We start from the raw sequence: 17,819 nt of genomic DNA on the forward strand, positions 1-17,819 counted from the left end.
TCTTTTTGGGAAATTCTCAAAGCCTACCTCCTATGAGCTTCTGACAGCAGCATCCTCGTGGATAGACAGTGGATCAACTCTATGACCTGCAGATAAATTGATGCATTCCTCTTCACGTCTTCATAAGACTTCTCACAGACTTCTTAGAATTGAATCTTTTTTTTTTTTTTTGAGACGGAGTCTCACTCTGTTGCCAGGCTAGAGTATAGTGGCGTGAGCTCAGCTCACTGCAACCTCTGCCACCTGGGTTCAAGTGATTCTCCTGCCTCAGTCTCCCAAATAGCTGGGACTACAGGCGCGTGCCACCATGCCCAGCTAATTTTTGTATTTTTAGTAGAGATGGGGTTTCACCATGTTGGCCAGAATGGTCTCCATTTCTTAACCTCATGATCTGCCCACCTCAGCCTCCCAAAGTGCTGGGATTACAGGTGTGAGCCACTGTGCCCGGCCGAATTGAATCTTTTGAGTGCTTGCACCATCTTCATTAGCTTGTACCCCAATGTATTTCCTTTTTGCCATGGTTATTGGGAAGCTCATAGTCAAGGCTGGTGTCCAACTGTGTGATTAACTCATCTTGGGTGCCTATCACCAGTTTCCTGCTCCTTTTATTTTAGCCGAGTTCCTTCTTTCCCTCCTTCCTTCCTTCCTTCCTTCCTTCCTTCCTTCCTTCCTTCCTTCCTTCCTTCCTTCCTTCCTTCTCTCTCCTTCCTTCCTTCCTTCCTTCCTTCCTTCCTTCCTTCCCTCCTTCCCCCTCTCCTCCCTCCCTCCCTCCTTCCTCTTCTCTTTCCTTCCTTCTTTCTTCTTCTTTTTTTTTTTTTTTTAAGACAGAGTCTCACTCTGTTGCCCAGGCTGGAGTGCGGCAGTGCCGCCATAGCTTACTATAACCTTAAAAGGGCTCATGTGACCCTCCCGCTTCGGCTTCCCAAAGTGCTGGGATTACAGGTGTGAGCCATTATGCCTGGTCTCTCTCTCTGTCTCTGCCACTGCCTGGTCTCTCTCTCTCTGTCTTTCTTCAGAGTTTTGCTCTTGTTGCCCAATGGCGCAATCTTAGCTCACTTCAACCTCCGCCTCCCGGCAACCTCTGCCTCCTGGGTTCAAACGATTCTCCTGCCTTCCAAGTAGCCGGGATTACAGGCTTGTGCCACCATGCCTGGCTAATTTGGTATTTTTTTAGTAGAGATGGGTTTTCACCATGTTAGTCAGGCTGGTCTTAAACTCCTGACCCCAAGTGATCCACCAGCCTAGGCCTCCCAAAATGCTGGGATTACAGGCGGGAACCACTGCACCCGGCCCTATATGTATGTATATGTATTTTTTGAGACAGAGTCTCGCTCTGCCTCCCAGGTTTAAGCAATTCTTCCACCTCAACCTCCTGAGTAGCTGGGATTACAGGCATGTGCTACCATGCCTGGCTAATTTTTTTTTTTTGTATTTTTAGTAGAGACGGGGTTTCGCCATGTTGGCCAGGCTGGTCTTGAACTCCTGGCCTCAAGTGATCCGCCTGCCTTGGCCTCCCAAAGTGCTGGGATTATAGGCGTGAGCCACTGCGCCTGGCCCTATTTATTTTTAATACATCTATCTTATGATGTGTTCCACTTAATGAAGTTATCTCAGATTTTTTTCACAAATAGGTGGGGATTATATCATAAAATAGTCTCCCCTGTACCTTCCATGAGGCCAGGGAGCATGTTCTGCACATTACCCCTGGGTCCTGCCGTGCATCCGGGGGAGTACCTTGCATAGGATAAATGCTCACTAAAAACGTGCTCACTGTATTGGATAATTCTTATGTCAGGGACTCTCCCAAGAGAATGTTCTGGAAGGAAACTGAGTGACCACCTGATGCTATTATTAACATCTTTTTCATTTCCTGTTTCCTGTGGCATCTGGGGCAATGTCAGTGCAGGTGCTAAGATGCCACTCTCATACCTATTTGGTCCCTGGACCTTGGCGAATGCCTAAGAGGCATTTACCCAGTGACTCACAGGGAATTTTTGCTCCTCCGAAGGGAAATCTGAATTAAATCTAAAGTGAAATGCCTCCAGTGGCATTGTCCTTAGTAACTCTGTTTCTCCCAGGAAACTCTGCCCCCTGTCTTAGGAATTTACCTCCCTTTCTTGAAGTCAGAGGCTCATCTTTAACTTGTGATTCCGTGAGAACAGCCTTCCAGGCTGGGAATGGTTCTCTAGGGACATCTGGCTGCAGCTGAAATTGCCCATCTCTCATCGCTCCTAACAAGGTCCACATGATGTAAATTTCAGATTGTCCCAATAGGACTGTGCTCAGCATAGCTAATGAAGGATTTCAGCCTTTGGCAAAAAAATGGAAGGGTTATTTAAAACCACACTGTGTCATTTAAGAGTGATGGCTTTAATGAGCTCCCAAGGAACTCATAAAAGGGCCCAGAGAATAAAACAAGGAGGCCCAAAATAGTCAGAACCTGTAAGCAAAGACCCCTAACTTATCTCAATGGAGCACTCGGCTCATTTTCTTTTAAGGACCCCTTTTTGTTCTCTTCCTTGCTGTAACCTAAGGATGCAAGAATTTTGATTATATATGTATTTTAAAAAACAGGTTAGATTGTGCCCTTGCTGATCCTCAAAAAGCTTTACTGGATACCGTCCCCAAAATGATGAAGTTTAAAGTTTCGGTTTGGCATTTAGGGACCTACAGGATCTGGCCTCAACCCTCCTTTTCAATTACTTGCTCCTTGCTCTCTGTCGCATATCCTGGGCTCCAGCTATACTGGGCCAACTCTTGCTAGCTTTGTACCTTTGCTGTCTTTTTCCCCCTCTTCATGAAAGGCTTTCCTACTTCCATCCCAGCCACTCCACCCTCCATTCTGTTAACAGAACTCCAATTCCTTCCCTGGTGGAAATAAACAGCGCCTCTCTACTGCAGGCAGCTGGTGGCACTTCGGTTGTCCTAATTTCATTGGACCTCAGACAATCTGTAACCTCCTCACAAGGCCCTAACCAACCAGAGGGAAGAGGCTTGCCATATAAGGTATATCTCCTAATGCCCAACCTAGAATCTTGGATGCAGGAGGCTCTCTGTAATTGTTGGTTGTGAAGTAAATAGCATATATATATATATTTTTTTTTTCTGAGACGGAGTCTCACTCTGTCGCCCAGGTTGGAGTGCAATGGAGCGATCTTGGCTCACCACAAACTGCGCCTCCCGGGTTCAAGTGATTCTCCTGCCTCAGCCTCCTGAGTAACTGGGATTATAGGCATGTGCCACCACGCCCAGCTAATTTTGTACTTTTAGTAGAGACAGGGTTTCTCTATGTTGGTCAGACTGGTCTCGAACTCCCGACTTACCAACTTCAGGCAATCTGCCCACCTTGGCCTCCCAAAGTGCTGGGATTATAGGCGTGAGCCACAGCGCTTGGCCATGCCCAGCTAATTTTTTGTATTTTTAGTAGAGATGGGGTTCCACCATGTTGGACAGACAGGCTGGTCTCGAACTCCTGACCTCAGGTGATCCACCCGCCTTGGCCTCCCAAAGTGCTGGGATTACAGGCATGAGCACCTCACCTGGTTGCTTTTTTTTTTTTTTTAATTCTAGTTTTATTAATTCAAAATATGCTGTACATTCACACTCAAAAGATACAACAGAGTGAAAAGTCACCTTCTGTGTTCTCTAGCCACCCCATTCCCTTCTATGGAAAGAACCAATTATCAGCTTTTTGTGAATCCTTCTGGAGACATGCAATATATATAGTATACTCTTCTCTCTCCTTTTAAAAATAAATGGGGTTCCTCCTTAGTTTTGCAGTTTGCTTTTTCACCTGACTATGCACACATACACATATTTTAAAAAATTATTCAGCCAATTTACTATTGATAACATTTAGGTTACTTTCATTATTTTGTTATTAAAAACAATGTTGGGCCTGGCGGGACACATTTTACATACATTGAATCAAGCCACTAGGTAAGATGTGTTTAAAAACTGCAGATGATGTGTCTAAAAACTGTAGATTGCTCCACAAAAGTAAAATATCTTTATTAAATCAGCCTGTTATATATAACAGTTTTTAAAACTCCATTCCTTAAATACAATTGGGGTCATATAAGAATTACTTTTTATAAGCATAGGGTTAGAATTGTTAGATTGTTAACACCCTGAGATATCTTTGATGATTTTCAACCCAAGGGATGATCATGAATTTGGTAAACACACACACACACAAACTTAAAATGAGGTCTAACCTTAAATTTTTAATAGAACTTGTCAAAAAGTTTGTTAGCAAAAGTGTGGGTGAAAAGAGATTCCCAGCTAGGCACAGTGGCTTACGCCTGTAATCCCAATACTTTGGGAGGCCAAGGCAGGCAGATCACTTGAGATCAGGAGTTCAACACCAGTCTGGCCAATATAGTGAAATCTTCTCTCTACTAAAAATATAAAAATTAGCTGGGCATGGTCGTGCATGCCTGTAGTCCCAGCTATTTGGGAGGCTGAAGCACGAGAATCACTTAACTCAGGAGGCGGAGGTTGCAGTGAGCTGAGATCATGCCACTGCACTCCAGCCTGGGCTACAGAGCAAGACTCTGTCTCCAGAAAAAAAGAAGAGAAAAGAAATTCCCACATATTGCTCATAAATGTAAAATTGGACATTATGGAGAAAAATTAGACAATGTTGATCAAGATTAACAGTGCCCACACCCATTGACCTAGCAATTCTACCTCTAGAAATTCTCCCTACATAAATACTCATACATGTAAACATGAAAATACAAGAATTTAGGCTTGGCGTGTTGACTCACGCCTGTAATCCCAGCACTTTGGGAGGGCAAGTCAGGAGGATCGCTTGAACCCAGGAGTTCCAGACCAGCATGAACAACATAGTGAGACCTTGACTTTACAAAAAAATTTTAAAAAAATTAGGTGGGTGTGGCATGCATGTCTAGTCCTAACTACTGGGGAGGCTGAGGTGGGAGGATCCCGGGGTGGGAGGCTGCAGAGAGCTGTGATTGCACCACCATACTCCAGCCTGGGTGACAGAGCGACACCCTGTCTCAAACAAATAAAAACATTAAAGCATAACCTGTAGGAGATAGCTCAATGAATGCTGATGTTTAGAAGAAGGATTTGGGTTATCTCTGATAATTTTAGAAAGGAGATGCATTACAGAGATCAGGGAACAGTCTCTGAAGAAGGATCCCCTGGGTTTGACGCCCATCCCTATTGCTTTTAGCTGTATAACCTTGAGCAAGTTACTTACCTGAGCCTCAGTTTCCTCATCTGTAATCTGCATTATAGTTGTGTTGTAAAGGTTCAATGGGACGGTGCCTGCAAAACTTCCCACCCCTCCCCGAACCTGACACATAACAGGCACTCAACATAGTTATAATTATTTAATAAATATGTTGTTCTATGTGGTGATGGCAGATTAAGGGGCTACTTTGGTGATATAATCTGCCCTCTTGGGGTAGAGTTGAGGGCTTTGGAGTTGCGTAAATTCCTCTCTAGCACTCACTAGACTTCGAGCACATCATTCCCTAACCTCTATGGCCTCAGTTTTCTCATCTGTAAAGTCGCTAGAATAAGTTCCAAGTCTTAAGGGTTTGCTCTGAAACTTAAACGTATACTACTCATAAGAGTTTAATACACAATTATTTTATTTCCTGCCAATCTAATGGCGAAGATATGGAATAACCCATCAAACAGTCCAGTAACCACAGGAAACCAGAGGGACGGAGACGACGGCAATGGGCGAGTCAGTTATGGCTAGTCCGCCGCGTTTCGAAGGGGATGGCCATGGAGCGGTGGGTGGTCGCTCAGCTCCCCAATCGCTCTCCGACACCCGGCTAGGGAGACAGGATCTCATCGTAGGCCGCAGCAGCTTGACTGTCACCCGGGCAACCCCACCTTCCGGTTCACTCTACAACCCCCTGGCCCCCGCTTCCGGTTCCGGCGTCGTGCGTCATCGTTGGGCGACTGATTTCGAGTTTTCGGTCCGGTTTGTCCAGGGGGTGCGGTCCTGGTCGGAAGGAGGTGGAGAGTAGGGGGTCACCGGGCGTATCCTCTGCGTCACAGTCGGCCACCGGGGCTTGGCGGCGTCATGGAGAACGGGGGGCGGCCCTCGCTGTGCCAGTTCATCCTCCTGGGCACCACCTCTGTGGTCACCGCCGCCCTGTACTCCGTGTACCGGCAGAAGGCCCGGGTCTCCCAAGAGCTCAAGGTCAGTGCTGGAGCCGGCCCGGCTTCAGCCGGGTCATCTCTGTCGCAGGTCCTGGGGAGCCCACGATTCACCTTGGCCGCCCCACCGTCGGAAACTGTCCAGAAAAGGAAACAGCCTCTGAAGGATGTCATCCAGCCAGTAAATGGAGGAGCGCGGGGCAGGATTTGGGCTCGGAATGACGGTTGCTCCGCTCCTTTTTTCCCAAGTCCCTCTTATGACTCAGAATGAATTTTGACTTCATTACTTTACTCGAAAAGTATTTATTGAACACCTGCGATGCGCCAGGCAGTGAGTAGAACAGATGAAAGTCTCTCCCCTCGTGGAAATTCCTTTTCAATACGGCTAGACAGCAAACATGTGAATCAGGCAGTGTAACAGATGGTGAGCAATGCTTTAGAGTAAGGTAGGGGAGAGGACATGGAATGCTGGAAAAAGGGGGATCTCCTATCTTAAATAAGGTGACATTTGAGCAGAGCCCATGAAGAGACGAGGGAAGTCATGCGGATATCTAGCGGGTGATGGAGGGAACAGCAAGTGCAGACATCCATTTACTGAACCACTCCACTCCTTGATTTACAGACGCTTCCTTTTTATATTACAGCTTTTTTTTTTTTTTTTTTTTTTTTTTAAATAAATGGTGCTCTTTTTTGAACTGTGCTTTACGGTTTACACAACACATTTGCATTTATTTTTATTTTTATTTTTTTTTTGAGATAGAGTCTTGCTCTGTCACCCAGGCTGGAGTGCAGTGGCGCGATCTGGGCTCACTGCAGCCCCCGCCTCCCGGGTTCAAGTGATTCTCCTGCTTCAGCCTCCTGAGTAGCTGGGATTACTACACGCAGCTAATTTTTTTTTTTTTTTTTTTTTGTATTTTTAGTAGACACAGGGTTTCACCGTGTTGGCCAGACTGGTCTCCAGCTCCTGACCTCGGGTTATCTCCCCGCCTTGGCCCTCTGAAGTGTTCGGATTAAAGGCGTGAGCCACTGCGCCCAGCCACATTTTCATCTTGATTTTATTTTTTTCTTCACAATGTATATATATTTTTTCCTTTCTTTCTTTTTTTTTCAGACGGAGTCTCGCTCTGTTGCCCAGGCTGGAGTGCAATGGCACCATCTTGGCTCACTGCAACCTCAGCCTCCCGGGTTCAAGCGATTCTCCTGCCTCACCCTCCTGAGTAGCTGGAATTAAGGGCGCCTGCCACCACGCCTGGTTATTTTTTGTATTTTTAGTAGAGAGGGGATTTTGCCATGTTGGCCAAGCTGGTCTCCAACTCCTGACCTCAGGTGATCCCTCTGCCTCAGCCTCCCAAAGTGCTGGGATTACAGGCGTGAGCCACTGCCCCCGGCCCACAATAATTTTTTGAAGTAGATAAAATGGCAGTTACCACCGCATTGCAAATCAGAAAATTGAGATTCAGAGGAAAGGCCATACAATTAGTTAGCTTGAAACTTAAATTTAGGTATTTTGATTCCAAGGGTAGGATTTTAATCTGATTGGCATTGCTTTATTGTGACTCTCTGGTCCAGAGAGATGGGGCTCTTTAGGTCAGAGACAGGCTCTTATTCATCCATTCTCTTCCCTCTAGCTTCTGACACAGTACTTGGCAAGTGGTAGATGCTCAGTAAATGTTTGTGGGTTCTTTTTGGCTGAAGTTTCACAATACGAGAGCTAAGGGCCTAACCTAATTTGATGTTTATATGAAAGATGGATTCCTATACCTGACTAACTTCATTATCAGATTATTTTCAGTAAGGGTTTAGAAACTAATGGGTGGGCCGGGCTACTCCCCCTGCCTGGGTAACAAGAGCAAGACTCCATCTCAGAAAAAAAAGAAACTAATGTGTGAAATCCCTGCTATGAAGGGAGTTTTGGAATCTGGAAAGAGCTAAGTTAGGAGACAATTGGATTTGCTGTGCAGTGACATTATAATGAGATTCCAGCTGCCCTGTGTGTCACCTGATTAAATAATCAAGTTAATCCTGAAGTGATTAGCTCTGTGTAACTGATACTTCACTTTCTGACTCCAGATCACTTTGGCCTCAAGTTGGCTGGTAGTGGGATTCTTTGAAGCGGTGAACTCTTTAGGTCCCATCTTTGGGTGACCGTAAAACCTTTGCCGGGCCGGGCGCGGTGGCTCATGCCTGTAATCCCAGCGCTTTGGGAGGCTGAGGTGGGCGGATCACAAGGCCAGGAGTTCGAGACCATCCTGCCTAACACGTGAAACCCTGTCTCTACTAAAAATACAAAAAAAAAAAAAAAAAAATTAGCCGGGTGTGATGGCAGACGCCTGTAGTCCCAGCTACTCGGGAGGAGTGTGAACCTGGGAGGCGGAGGTTGCAGTGAGCCGAGATTGTGCCACTGCACTCCAACCTGGGCGACAGAGCGAGACTCCTTCTCAAAAAAAAAACCAAAAACCAAAAACACAACAACGTTTGCCAACCAGTTCCTAAATGAGGATGAAATAGCCCTTTCCTGGAAAAAGAGTTGGGACTCTTAATATCTTATATTCTATTTTCTATTTCCTTCCTCTCTTTCTCCCTCCTTTCCTTCCTTTTCTTTCTCCTTGGCCTGCCTTCCTGTCGTTTATTTCTTTCTTCTTTTTTGCTCTGTTTTTTTTGAGACATGGTCTTACTGTGTTGCCCAGGCTGGAGCACAGTGGCACAAACATAGCTCACTGCAGCCTCGAGCTCCCAGGCCCAAGCTAGTCTCCTGCCTCAGCCTCCTAAGTAGCTAGGACCACAGGTGCGCACCACCACGTCCAGCTAATTTTTTATTTTTCATAGAGATGGGGTCTTGCAAGTTGTCCATGCTAGTTTTGCACTGCTGGCCTCAAGCAGCCATCCCACTTTAGACTCCCAAAGTGCTGGGATTACAGGTGTGAGCTACCATGCCCGTCCTAGATTCTATTTTCTTGATCAGATGACAAAACTTCCAGAGTGGGGCTTGTGTCCTATCCTGTATATCTCTCATAGGAGAATGCATATTTATTGCGTGCCTCCTATGTGCCAGCCCCTGGACTGGATTCTTTCACACCTTAAAGTTCATTTAACCCACATAAAAATCCTGTGAAATTGCATTTTCCCTGTCCTTTACAGTTTTGGAACCTGAGACTCAGATAAATGAAGTTGTCCCAAGCCACAGTGGATCCATTGGAGCTTGATTAAACTCCAAGTCTTTCTGATCATATTCTCCCTCTTCCCCCTTTAAAATTCAAATTGGCCATCCTGTGATGGATACTTTGCTAGCTGTCTCACTTTGGGCAAATCACTTCACCTCTCTGAGCCTGTTTCCTTATCTGTAATTGGTGATAATAATGTCTGCTGTAAAGGGATGGTGTGGGCATTAAGTGGTTTATGCATTTAAAGTGCCTAGCATATTGCCTGGTACACAGTATATTTAAAATGCTTATTTATTCATTAATTTATTCATCAAATAATGTATTAAATGCTTGCTGTGTGTCAGGCACAGTTCTCAGCACTAGGGGGATAGCAGCGAATGAGACAAACCATGTCCAAGCGCTCCTAGGGTTTAACATTCTAGTGGAAGGAGACAGATAATAAATGAGTACATTGTTTGTTGTTATTGCTGTCATTTCGGATCTTCACAGTGTAAGTGGCTAAGAAATTTTGACTGACCTTGCTCCTGTCATTTACTGTGTAGCAGTAGCTAAAACTCCGAGTGACCTTCATATACATCTGGTGTCTCATCTTTAGAGGTTACTGAATCTGGCATCCTTAAGAGCTGTTTTTGGGTATACCCTGAAAGCAGAGGTGGTCGTTTATTCGTCCCTGAATCTCTGACACCCAGCACGGTGCCCGGCACATAGATGCTCAGGAAATAATTGTTGGTTTTATTCCTTTTCTCTTATTTTTGAAACAGCAGTAACAGGATTGGTTTCCCAAATGCAGTGGGTTGGATGCTCTGAGTTGGAAGGCAGAGGAGAATTAGGGATTGTTAGAGGAAGACAGCAGCAGAAGGAACCGTGCTCATTTAATTATGACCGTGAAAAAGGCAAAAAGTAGAACAGACTGGGTGCAGTGGCTCACACCTGTAATCCTAGCACTTTGGGAGGCCAAGGCAGGAGGATCACTTGAGCCCAGGAGCTCAAGACCAGCCTAGGCAACATTGGGAGACTCTGTCCCTGCAAAATAAAAAAATTAGCCAGGTGTGGTGGTGCATGCCTGTGGTCTCAGCAACTTGGGGACCTGAGGTGGGAGGATCACTTGAACCTGAGAGGTTGAGGCTGCAGTGAGCCATGATTGCACTACTATACTCCAGCCTGGGTATAACAGTGAGACCCCAGCTCAAAAATAAATAAATAAATAAATAAATGTAAAATGGCATTTGGCACCATTTAACAGTCTTGCCCTGTTGAAGCAAAGGCAACCCCCCTGCTTTGTTTTTTTAATAACACACAATGCAGGGCATTGGTTCGTAAAGATGTGGTAATGTTAATAACGCCTACCAGTTCTCAGACCACTGCCATGCACTAGACAGTAGGTTAGGTACTTTATACCTGAATCCTTTGGACCATAGCTCTGTGTTGTCAAGAAGAGATTGAATGATGATCAGTCTCTGGTATGTAAATTGACTAGTACCTTTTATATTTTCACTAAAAAGTCTTAACATGAAAAGGAGTGTAGGTTTTGGTTAACTGGAAAAAGAATGTATGTGGCACCCCCATTCTGCAGTGATGGAAGAGGGCACAGGCATGGCTCCATTCCTGTTGATGTACACAGCTTTGAAATCTGATTCTCTGTAGTCACCTTCCTGTCCAATTTCCGTATTCTCTTGACATGAAAAAAATAGAATCTTTTTCTTTTTTTGCCTGTAAGTTTGACTGAGTGTGTCAGTGTTCAATGGCCAATTTATGTAATTTTTTTTTTTTGTATTTAGGGAGCTAAAAAAGTTCACTTGGGTGAAGATTTAAAGAGTATTCTTTCAGAAGCTCCAGGAAAATGTGTGCCTTATGCTGTTATAGAAGGTATGTTTGCTTATAGGGCAATGGAAAGCAACTTCCTTTTTCCAAAAGATTGATAAAGATCATCTTGGCTCATGTTAAGTGCCTTTTGTGGTGTTGGGTCCATGGTCCAGAACATACTTTGGGGTCAGAAAGACGTGGGTTATTGCTTTGTGATCGCTAAGTTTACCAGACCTCCCTGAACCACTGTTGCCTGATCTCGAAAATAATACTTAACCTTTATAGGGTTGTTATAAGACAAATTATATGATCCATGCAAAGTGCTTGGGAGAGTGCTTCTAAAATGTGACTTACGGTGATCAGAATGTCATTGTTTTGATTAATTAGCAAAAGTCAACTGAAAACATTTAATTTTTAACATCTTTTAAATTAAAAAAAATTTTTTTTTTGAGGCCAGTCATGGTAGCTCACGCCTGTAATCCCAGCACTTTGGGAAGCTGAGGTGGGCTGATCACTTGAGCTCAGGAGTTTGAGACCATCCTGGCCAACATGGTGAAACCCCGTCTCTACTAAAAATACAAAAATCAACTGGATGTGGTGTCATGGCACATACCTGTAATCCCAGCTACTTGGGAGGTGAGGCAGGAGAATCACTTGAACCCGGGGGGCGGTTGCAGTGAGCCAAGATTGTGCCACTGCACTCCAGCCTGGGTGACAGAGTGAGACTCCGTTTCAAATAGAGTCTTGACTCTGTCACCCAGGTAGCTGTAGTATGGTGGTGTGATCATAGCTCACTGCAGCCTCAAACTCCTGAGCTCAAGTGATTCTCCTGCCTCAGCCTCCCAAGTACCTGGGACTACAGGCACATGCCCTGCTAACTTTAATTTTTTGTAAAGATGGAATCTGACTGTGTTGACCAGGCTGGTCTCAAACTCGTGGCCCCAAATGATCCTTCTGCCTTGGCTTCCCAAAGTGTTGGGATTATAGTTGTGAACTACTGTGCCAGACCAGAAAACACATTTTAAACTATCTGAAAGGAGAGGGCAGAAAAATTCTTTAGAAATAATAGAATTTGTGTCCACTTAGGAGCTGTACGGTCTGTTAAAGAAACGCTTAACAGCCAGTTTGTGGAAAACTGCAAGGGGGTAATTCAGCGCCTGACACTTCAGGAGCACAAGATGGTGTGGAATCGAACCACCCACCTTTGGTATGTATCACTTCTCCACTGGCCAAAACCCTTATAGTTGGTCTATTCAAATGCCGGGGTCATGGGTGCTGTTGCGTTGTCTTTAGCTTCTCCTGAGAGAGGTTGAAGACCAGTCTCTTAATACAGGTCATATTCTTCTGTGTAGCCTGTGGGCCTCCTACATCAGAATCACCTAGGCATCTTGTTGAAATGCAGATTTCTGGGCTCCCTTCCAGACTTATCCAACCAGAATTTCCAGGATCAGGCACCTGGAATCTGTTGTTAGTTACACTGAAGTTTGAGAACCACTGAATCAGTGATTTCAGTATTTCCTAAAATGCTTTTGTGCCATCACATGAAATACCAGTTTTCCAACTGGTCCTATTGGATTCTGTTTTAGATGTTTGTTTTACAGTGGAAAGGGAAATGAATGGTTTCCGTAGTCTGTGGCGGTGTTTGTTGCCCACTGAGATCGCCCCAGGACCTAAAAATGGAGCCTCCTTGTTAGGAGGCACCTGTAGATAGTGATCTTACTGTCTTCTTCTGGTTACTTCAGACTCTATGCTGTCTTCTGCATTTAGTTGATCTCCAGCTCTGCCTGGGTGTTTGCTGTTTGCTACCCTGTGTCTTTAGTTCTCTTATTCTTCTAGGAATGATTGCTCAAAGATCATTCATCAGAGGACCAACACAGTGCCCTTTGACCTGGTGCCCCACGAGGATGGTGTGGATGTGGCCGTGCGAGTGCTGAAGCCCCTGGACTCAGTGGATCTGGGCCTAGAGACTGTATATGAGAAGTTCCACCCCTCGATTCAGTCCTTCACCGATGTCATCGGCCACTACATCAGCGGTGAGCGGCCCAAAGGCATCCAGGAGACCGAGGAGATGCTGAAGGTGGGGGCCACCCTCACGGGGGTTGGCGAACTGGTCCTGGACAACAACTCTGTCCGCCTGCAGCCGCCCAAACAAGGCATGCAGTACTATCTAAGCAGCCAGGACTTCGACAGCCTGCTGCAGAGGCAGGAGTCGAGCGTCAGGCTCTGGAAGGTGTTGGCGCTGGTTTTTGGCTTTGCCACATGTGCCACCCTCTTCTTCATCCTCCGGAAGCAGTATCTGCAGCGGCAGGAGCGTCTGCGCCTCAAGCAGATGCAGGAGGAGTTCCAGGAGCATGAGGCCCAGCTGCTGAGCCGGGCCAAGCCCGAGGACAGGGAGAGTCTGAAGAGCGCCTGTGTCGTGTGTCTGAGCAGCTTCAAGTCCTGCGTCTTTCTGGAGTGTGGGCACGTTTGTTCCTGCACCGAGTGCTACCGCGCCTTGCCAGAGCCCAAGAAGTGCCCTATCTGCAGACAGGCGATCACCCGGGTGATCCCCCTGTACAACAGCTAATGGTTTGGAAGCTGCACAGCTTGGCATGGTAGCTCCCCTGCCCCCTTTTCAGGGATTTTTATCTGAAGGTCTTTGAAGGAGCAGTGGCGGGGGTAGCTGTCACCTCCAGGTATGATTGAGGGACCCACGCCTCCAGTGGCAAGATGCTGCCTTTCCCGCCTGAATGGGGACCCTGTCCATGTGGGGCCTGAGAATCAGAGCCTCGCCCTGGGAGGCTGCCGTGGCGTCTCCTCCCAGGAGCCAGATCAGTGCGAGTGTGACTGAAAACGCCTCATCGCTTAGGCACCAAAGTCAGTGATCAGCAGCCCTTCTGTTCCTGTGTCTTCTGTTTTTTTTCTGGTGAATTGTTGCTTGCTGTGGACTTGGTGGAGGACTCAGTCAGAGGGGAGGAAAGGCTGGGCCCTGAGTACAACGGATGCCTTGGGTGCTGCCTCCAAAGAGATTCTGCCGCAGCTTTTCTTCTTTTTCCTCATGCCCCGGGAAATAGTCTTTCTTCAGAATTGTCAGGCTGGGCGGGTCAATTTGTGTTCCTTTTCCCTCACCGGCTTGCCTCTTAAACGCCTGCACATGTGTGTAGAGGACAAAAGAAAGTGAAGTCAGCACATCTGCTTCTGCCCAAATGGTTGGGGCCCCGGGCAACAGATTGGAGAGAGATCGCATGAAGGGCAGTTGGTCAGGCAGCCCTCCTGGTTTCGCCGCTGGCCCTGATTTGAACTGCTACCACTTGGGAAAGCTCAGGGGTGGTCCCTGGTTCCCTCCTGGAGAATGAGACGCAGAGGCTTCGCCTCCCGAAGGACACAGTGTGGACGCCGCTGGCCTAGTGTCCTGGCCTCAAAGCTTCCTTGCAAGGCTGTCACAAGGAAAAGCAGCCGGCTGGCACCCTGAGCATACGGCCTTTCAGGGCTCCCTCATCCAGCCTGTCGCAGTGTTCACATCTTGGTGTACTCATGTTGCTTCTCCTTTTGTTACCCCCTCCCTGTATTACCATTTGCCCCTCACCTGTCCTTGGTGAGCCTTTGAGTGCAAGACCAGTGGGGCTGTCTTCCCCCGCCTCTGAGTAGTCGGAGGTCACATACACAGCTCTTTTTTGTAGCCCTTTTCTGCCTTTGAATATTCATATCTCGTCCTCCTTTGTGCAAGTGAGGAAGGGGTGCCGTCAGGGGCCGACACTAGTACGGTGCAGTGTCCAGTGTGAACAGCACAAATTAAACATGTTGCAACCAAGTGCTAGCCTGTTGCTTGTTAAAAAGAGTTAAATGGCTAAGCCTAAGCGTTCTCAGGATGGGATTGAATCCCCGCCGCAGTGGAGAGAAAGGTGGGGAGTTTGAGGCCTCTGTGTCCTGTTCCTTGGCTGTAGTGGTTTGGGCCTCCCCCAGATGGTGTGATGCGGAGGCAGGGATGCCTGCCCCCAGGGAGGAATCTGGACAGCCCGCCCGCAGGTTATAGCTGGACTTGCTGACCGTCTTTGAAGTCTGTCCCAACAGGCTACAAACCAGGGCAGTGAGATTTCACCTGCTGGGAGAATGGGATGGAGATGGGGCACTGGGGGACAGCAGAGAGGACATGAGCATTTAGCAGTACCGCTGTGCATGAGGTCCTGTGCTGTGTGCTGTTTCACACTCATTTCAGAGTGAGTTCATCCTCACAAAACCCCTGCAGGCCGAGTCCTGGTGTCTCTGCTGTACGGGTGAGGAAGTAGGCCTGGAGAGGGTACGTTCACTGGGCTGAGGGCACAGATACAGCAAGTCACGGGTCTGAATTTAAACCCCAAGCTGTTTCTAAAGTCCTCATCTTCCTGCTCACTAAATGTGCGGCCAGTAAATTCCTCAGTGCTAACAGGAGCACTCACAAGAGACGTGTTCCCCAAGTCCATAGAGGAGAACTGGTGGCCACACTAGAGCAGCAGGCGAAAGTTGGGGTAAGAATCCACTTGCCAATATTGAGTCCGTCCAGTGAAGTACGAAGACCCTGGTTTTACACAAGGTGCTGGAGGGCGGGGCAGGGTCAAAGGCCCCTGACGGGAATGGCCTCTTTGTGCACCTTGAAAGTCTCCGTCCCCTTTTCATCGTCCTTCTGGCACTTAGCCTGTAATGGAAGGTGAATGAACTGGCCCAGGGGGATTTGCATGGTAAGCTGTCTGAGTTCAGCCCTTGGCATAGCTTTCATGGGTAAATGTGATCAAAGACATTAAAAAGGAGCAGGCAGGCTACTTTCCCCAGCCTACCTCAATGTTGGACAGACTCCAGTTCTTCATCCCGAGTGTTCTTCCCCACTGAGCTTCCCAACTGAGCTCCCTGTTGTGGGAGACCCAGGACCGGCACACAGCCCCTGCCTCGGGAAGCTGGCTTGTGCCTGGACCCCCTGGGTGCGAGGGCCCTGCTTGGTCCTGGCCTGCTGGGGAATGAAACTGTCCCATACTCTACTTCAGCTATCATTGGCCGTTCCCACCTGTTTGAGGAGCCTGATCTCCAGGAGAGTTGCATGGGTCCTAAATGGATGTGTGGAACCAAGGCTGGCAGGAAGAACGACAGGGAAAAGGGGAAGCAGGAAGTCAGTTCTACACTGACCATGGGATGATGGTGAATTTTGAGTGTCCCCTACATCAGCCCTGTGCTCAGTCTCTTTACTCCCAGGCAGCCAGTATTGGGCAGAAATCTTGAATAATTGCTGCTGGTGTTCTGACTGTCCGTGCCAGGCACTTCATTTGCATTAATGTGGCCCTATGCAGTGGATATTGTTACCTCCAATTAGTGGGGCTCAGTGGGGTTACAGTTTGCTGCATCCACACGTAATCACAAGCCCAGCAATGTCAGGCTCTTCACAGGTGTTGTTTCTAATATAGCAAACCAGCAGGGGAGGCTACATCACCCTTTTACAGGTTGTGTGATTTGTTCAAGGCTACCACAATCTGACTCTAAAACCTGCAATCTTTGCTTTTTATCACATGAGGCCTAGGAGGCTAAAAAGAGAAGTTGTCCATGAGACAACTGAGTGTTATCATAAATACACAGCATTTTACAAGCCGAGCAGCACCTCGGGAAGAACCAATCACATCCCCAGCGGATCTAGTGGATGGGGGCTGGAATGCAGTCTTTGGAATCCAAATTCATTCAGAATTGTAATGGAAAATCTAAAAAGGAACAACCTGTGGGAAAATTAAAAAGCAAACAATAACGTGACAAACTAGCCACTCTCTGACACCCTCTGCAGCCCTGATCGTAGGCCGTGACAACTCCAGTTGGGGGATGGATGCTGATGGTCCCACAGGGCCTCTGGAATGCTCAAAGTTGGTATTATGGATGGGCATTTATTTTTTGACATGGAGTTTCACTCTTGTTGCCCAGGGTGGAGTGCAATGGCATGATCTCAGCTCACTGCAACCTCCGCCTCCCGAGTTCAAGCAATTCTCCTGCCTCAGCTTCCCAAGTAGCTGGGATTACAGGCATGCACCACTGTGCCTGGCTAATTTTTTGTATTTAGTAGAGATGGGGTTTCACCATGTTAGTCAGCTGGTCTCGAACTCCTGACCTTGTGATCTGCCCGCCTCAGCCTCTCAAAGTGCTGGGATTACAGGCATGCCTCACCGCGGCCCGCTCATGGATGGGCATTTATTCACCCAACAAACATTTGCTGAATGTGTATTTTGTGCCTGGAAATACAAGATGATTAAGACAGTTCCTGCCCGCAAAGGGCTCACAGTTGTTTCAAAGGATCGTAACTGAACAGGAGTAAACCCTGTTTGACAGGTGTATTACTCCCTTCTCACACTGCTAGAAAGAAATACCTGAGACTGGGTAATTCATAGAGAAAAGAGCTTTAATTGGTTCACGGTTCCGCAGGCTGTACAGGAAGCATAGCAGCTGCTCCTCCGCTTCTGGGGAGGCCTCAGGGAGCTTTCAGTCGTGGCAGAAGGCAAGGGGTAGAAGCACTTCGTATGGCCAGAGCAGGAGGAAGTGGAGGGAGATGCTATACTCTTAAACAACCAGCTCTCACATCACTCACTATCGTGAGAACAGCACTGAGGGGGTGGTGCTAACCCATTCATGAGGACTTTGCCCCGACTATCCCATCACCTCATACCAGGCCCCACCTCTGACACTGGGGATTACAGTTCGACATGAGATCGAAACCGTATCAGCAGG

At 47.2% G+C, this 17,819-nt stretch overlaps 1 protein-coding gene across 2 annotated transcripts; it reads left to right on the plus strand.

Annotated features, from left to right (window-relative positions):
- Window positions 1–5,914: 5,914 nt before the first annotated feature.
- MUL1 (mitochondrial E3 ubiquitin protein ligase 1) lies at window positions 5,915–14,901 on the plus strand. 2 transcript variants are annotated; one of them, XM_011970330.1, is made up of 4 exons: window positions 5,915–6,190; window positions 11,087–11,174; window positions 12,198–12,318; window positions 12,948–14,901. In XM_011970330.1, exons 1-4 carry the CDS (start codon window positions 6,071–6,073, stop codon window positions 13,675–13,677), a joined length of 1,059 nt encoding a protein of 352 aa, XP_011825720.1. In that variant the 5' UTR covers window positions 5,915–6,070; the 3' UTR covers window positions 13,678–14,901. The 2 variants fall into 2 exon arrangements, with proteins under 2 accessions (XP_011825720.1, XP_011825721.1); XM_011970331.1 differs by having other exon boundaries at window positions 5,945–6,478.
- The last annotated feature ends 2,918 nt before the right edge of the window (window positions 14,902–17,819 follow it).

This window comes from Mandrillus leucophaeus, unplaced genomic scaffold (assembly GCF_000951045.1).
Source record: "Mandrillus leucophaeus isolate KB7577 unplaced genomic scaffold, Mleu.le_1.0 Scaffold944, whole genome shotgun sequence".
NCBI lineage: Eukaryota > Metazoa > Chordata > Mammalia > Primates > Cercopithecidae > Mandrillus > Mandrillus leucophaeus.

Coding starts and splice junctions, on each gene's coding strand:
- MUL1 (XM_011970330.1), top strand. CDS start 6,071: ATGGAGAACGGGGGGCGGCCCTCGCTGTGCCAGTTCATCCTCCTGGGC. Junction 11,175..12,197: donor GCCTTATGCTGTTATAGAAG/GTATGTTTGCTT, acceptor GTGTCCACTTAG/GAGCTGTACGGTCTGTTAAA. Junction 12,319..12,947: donor AATCGAACCACCCACCTTTG/GTATGTATCACT, acceptor TTATTCTTCTAG/GAATGATTGCTCAAAGATCA.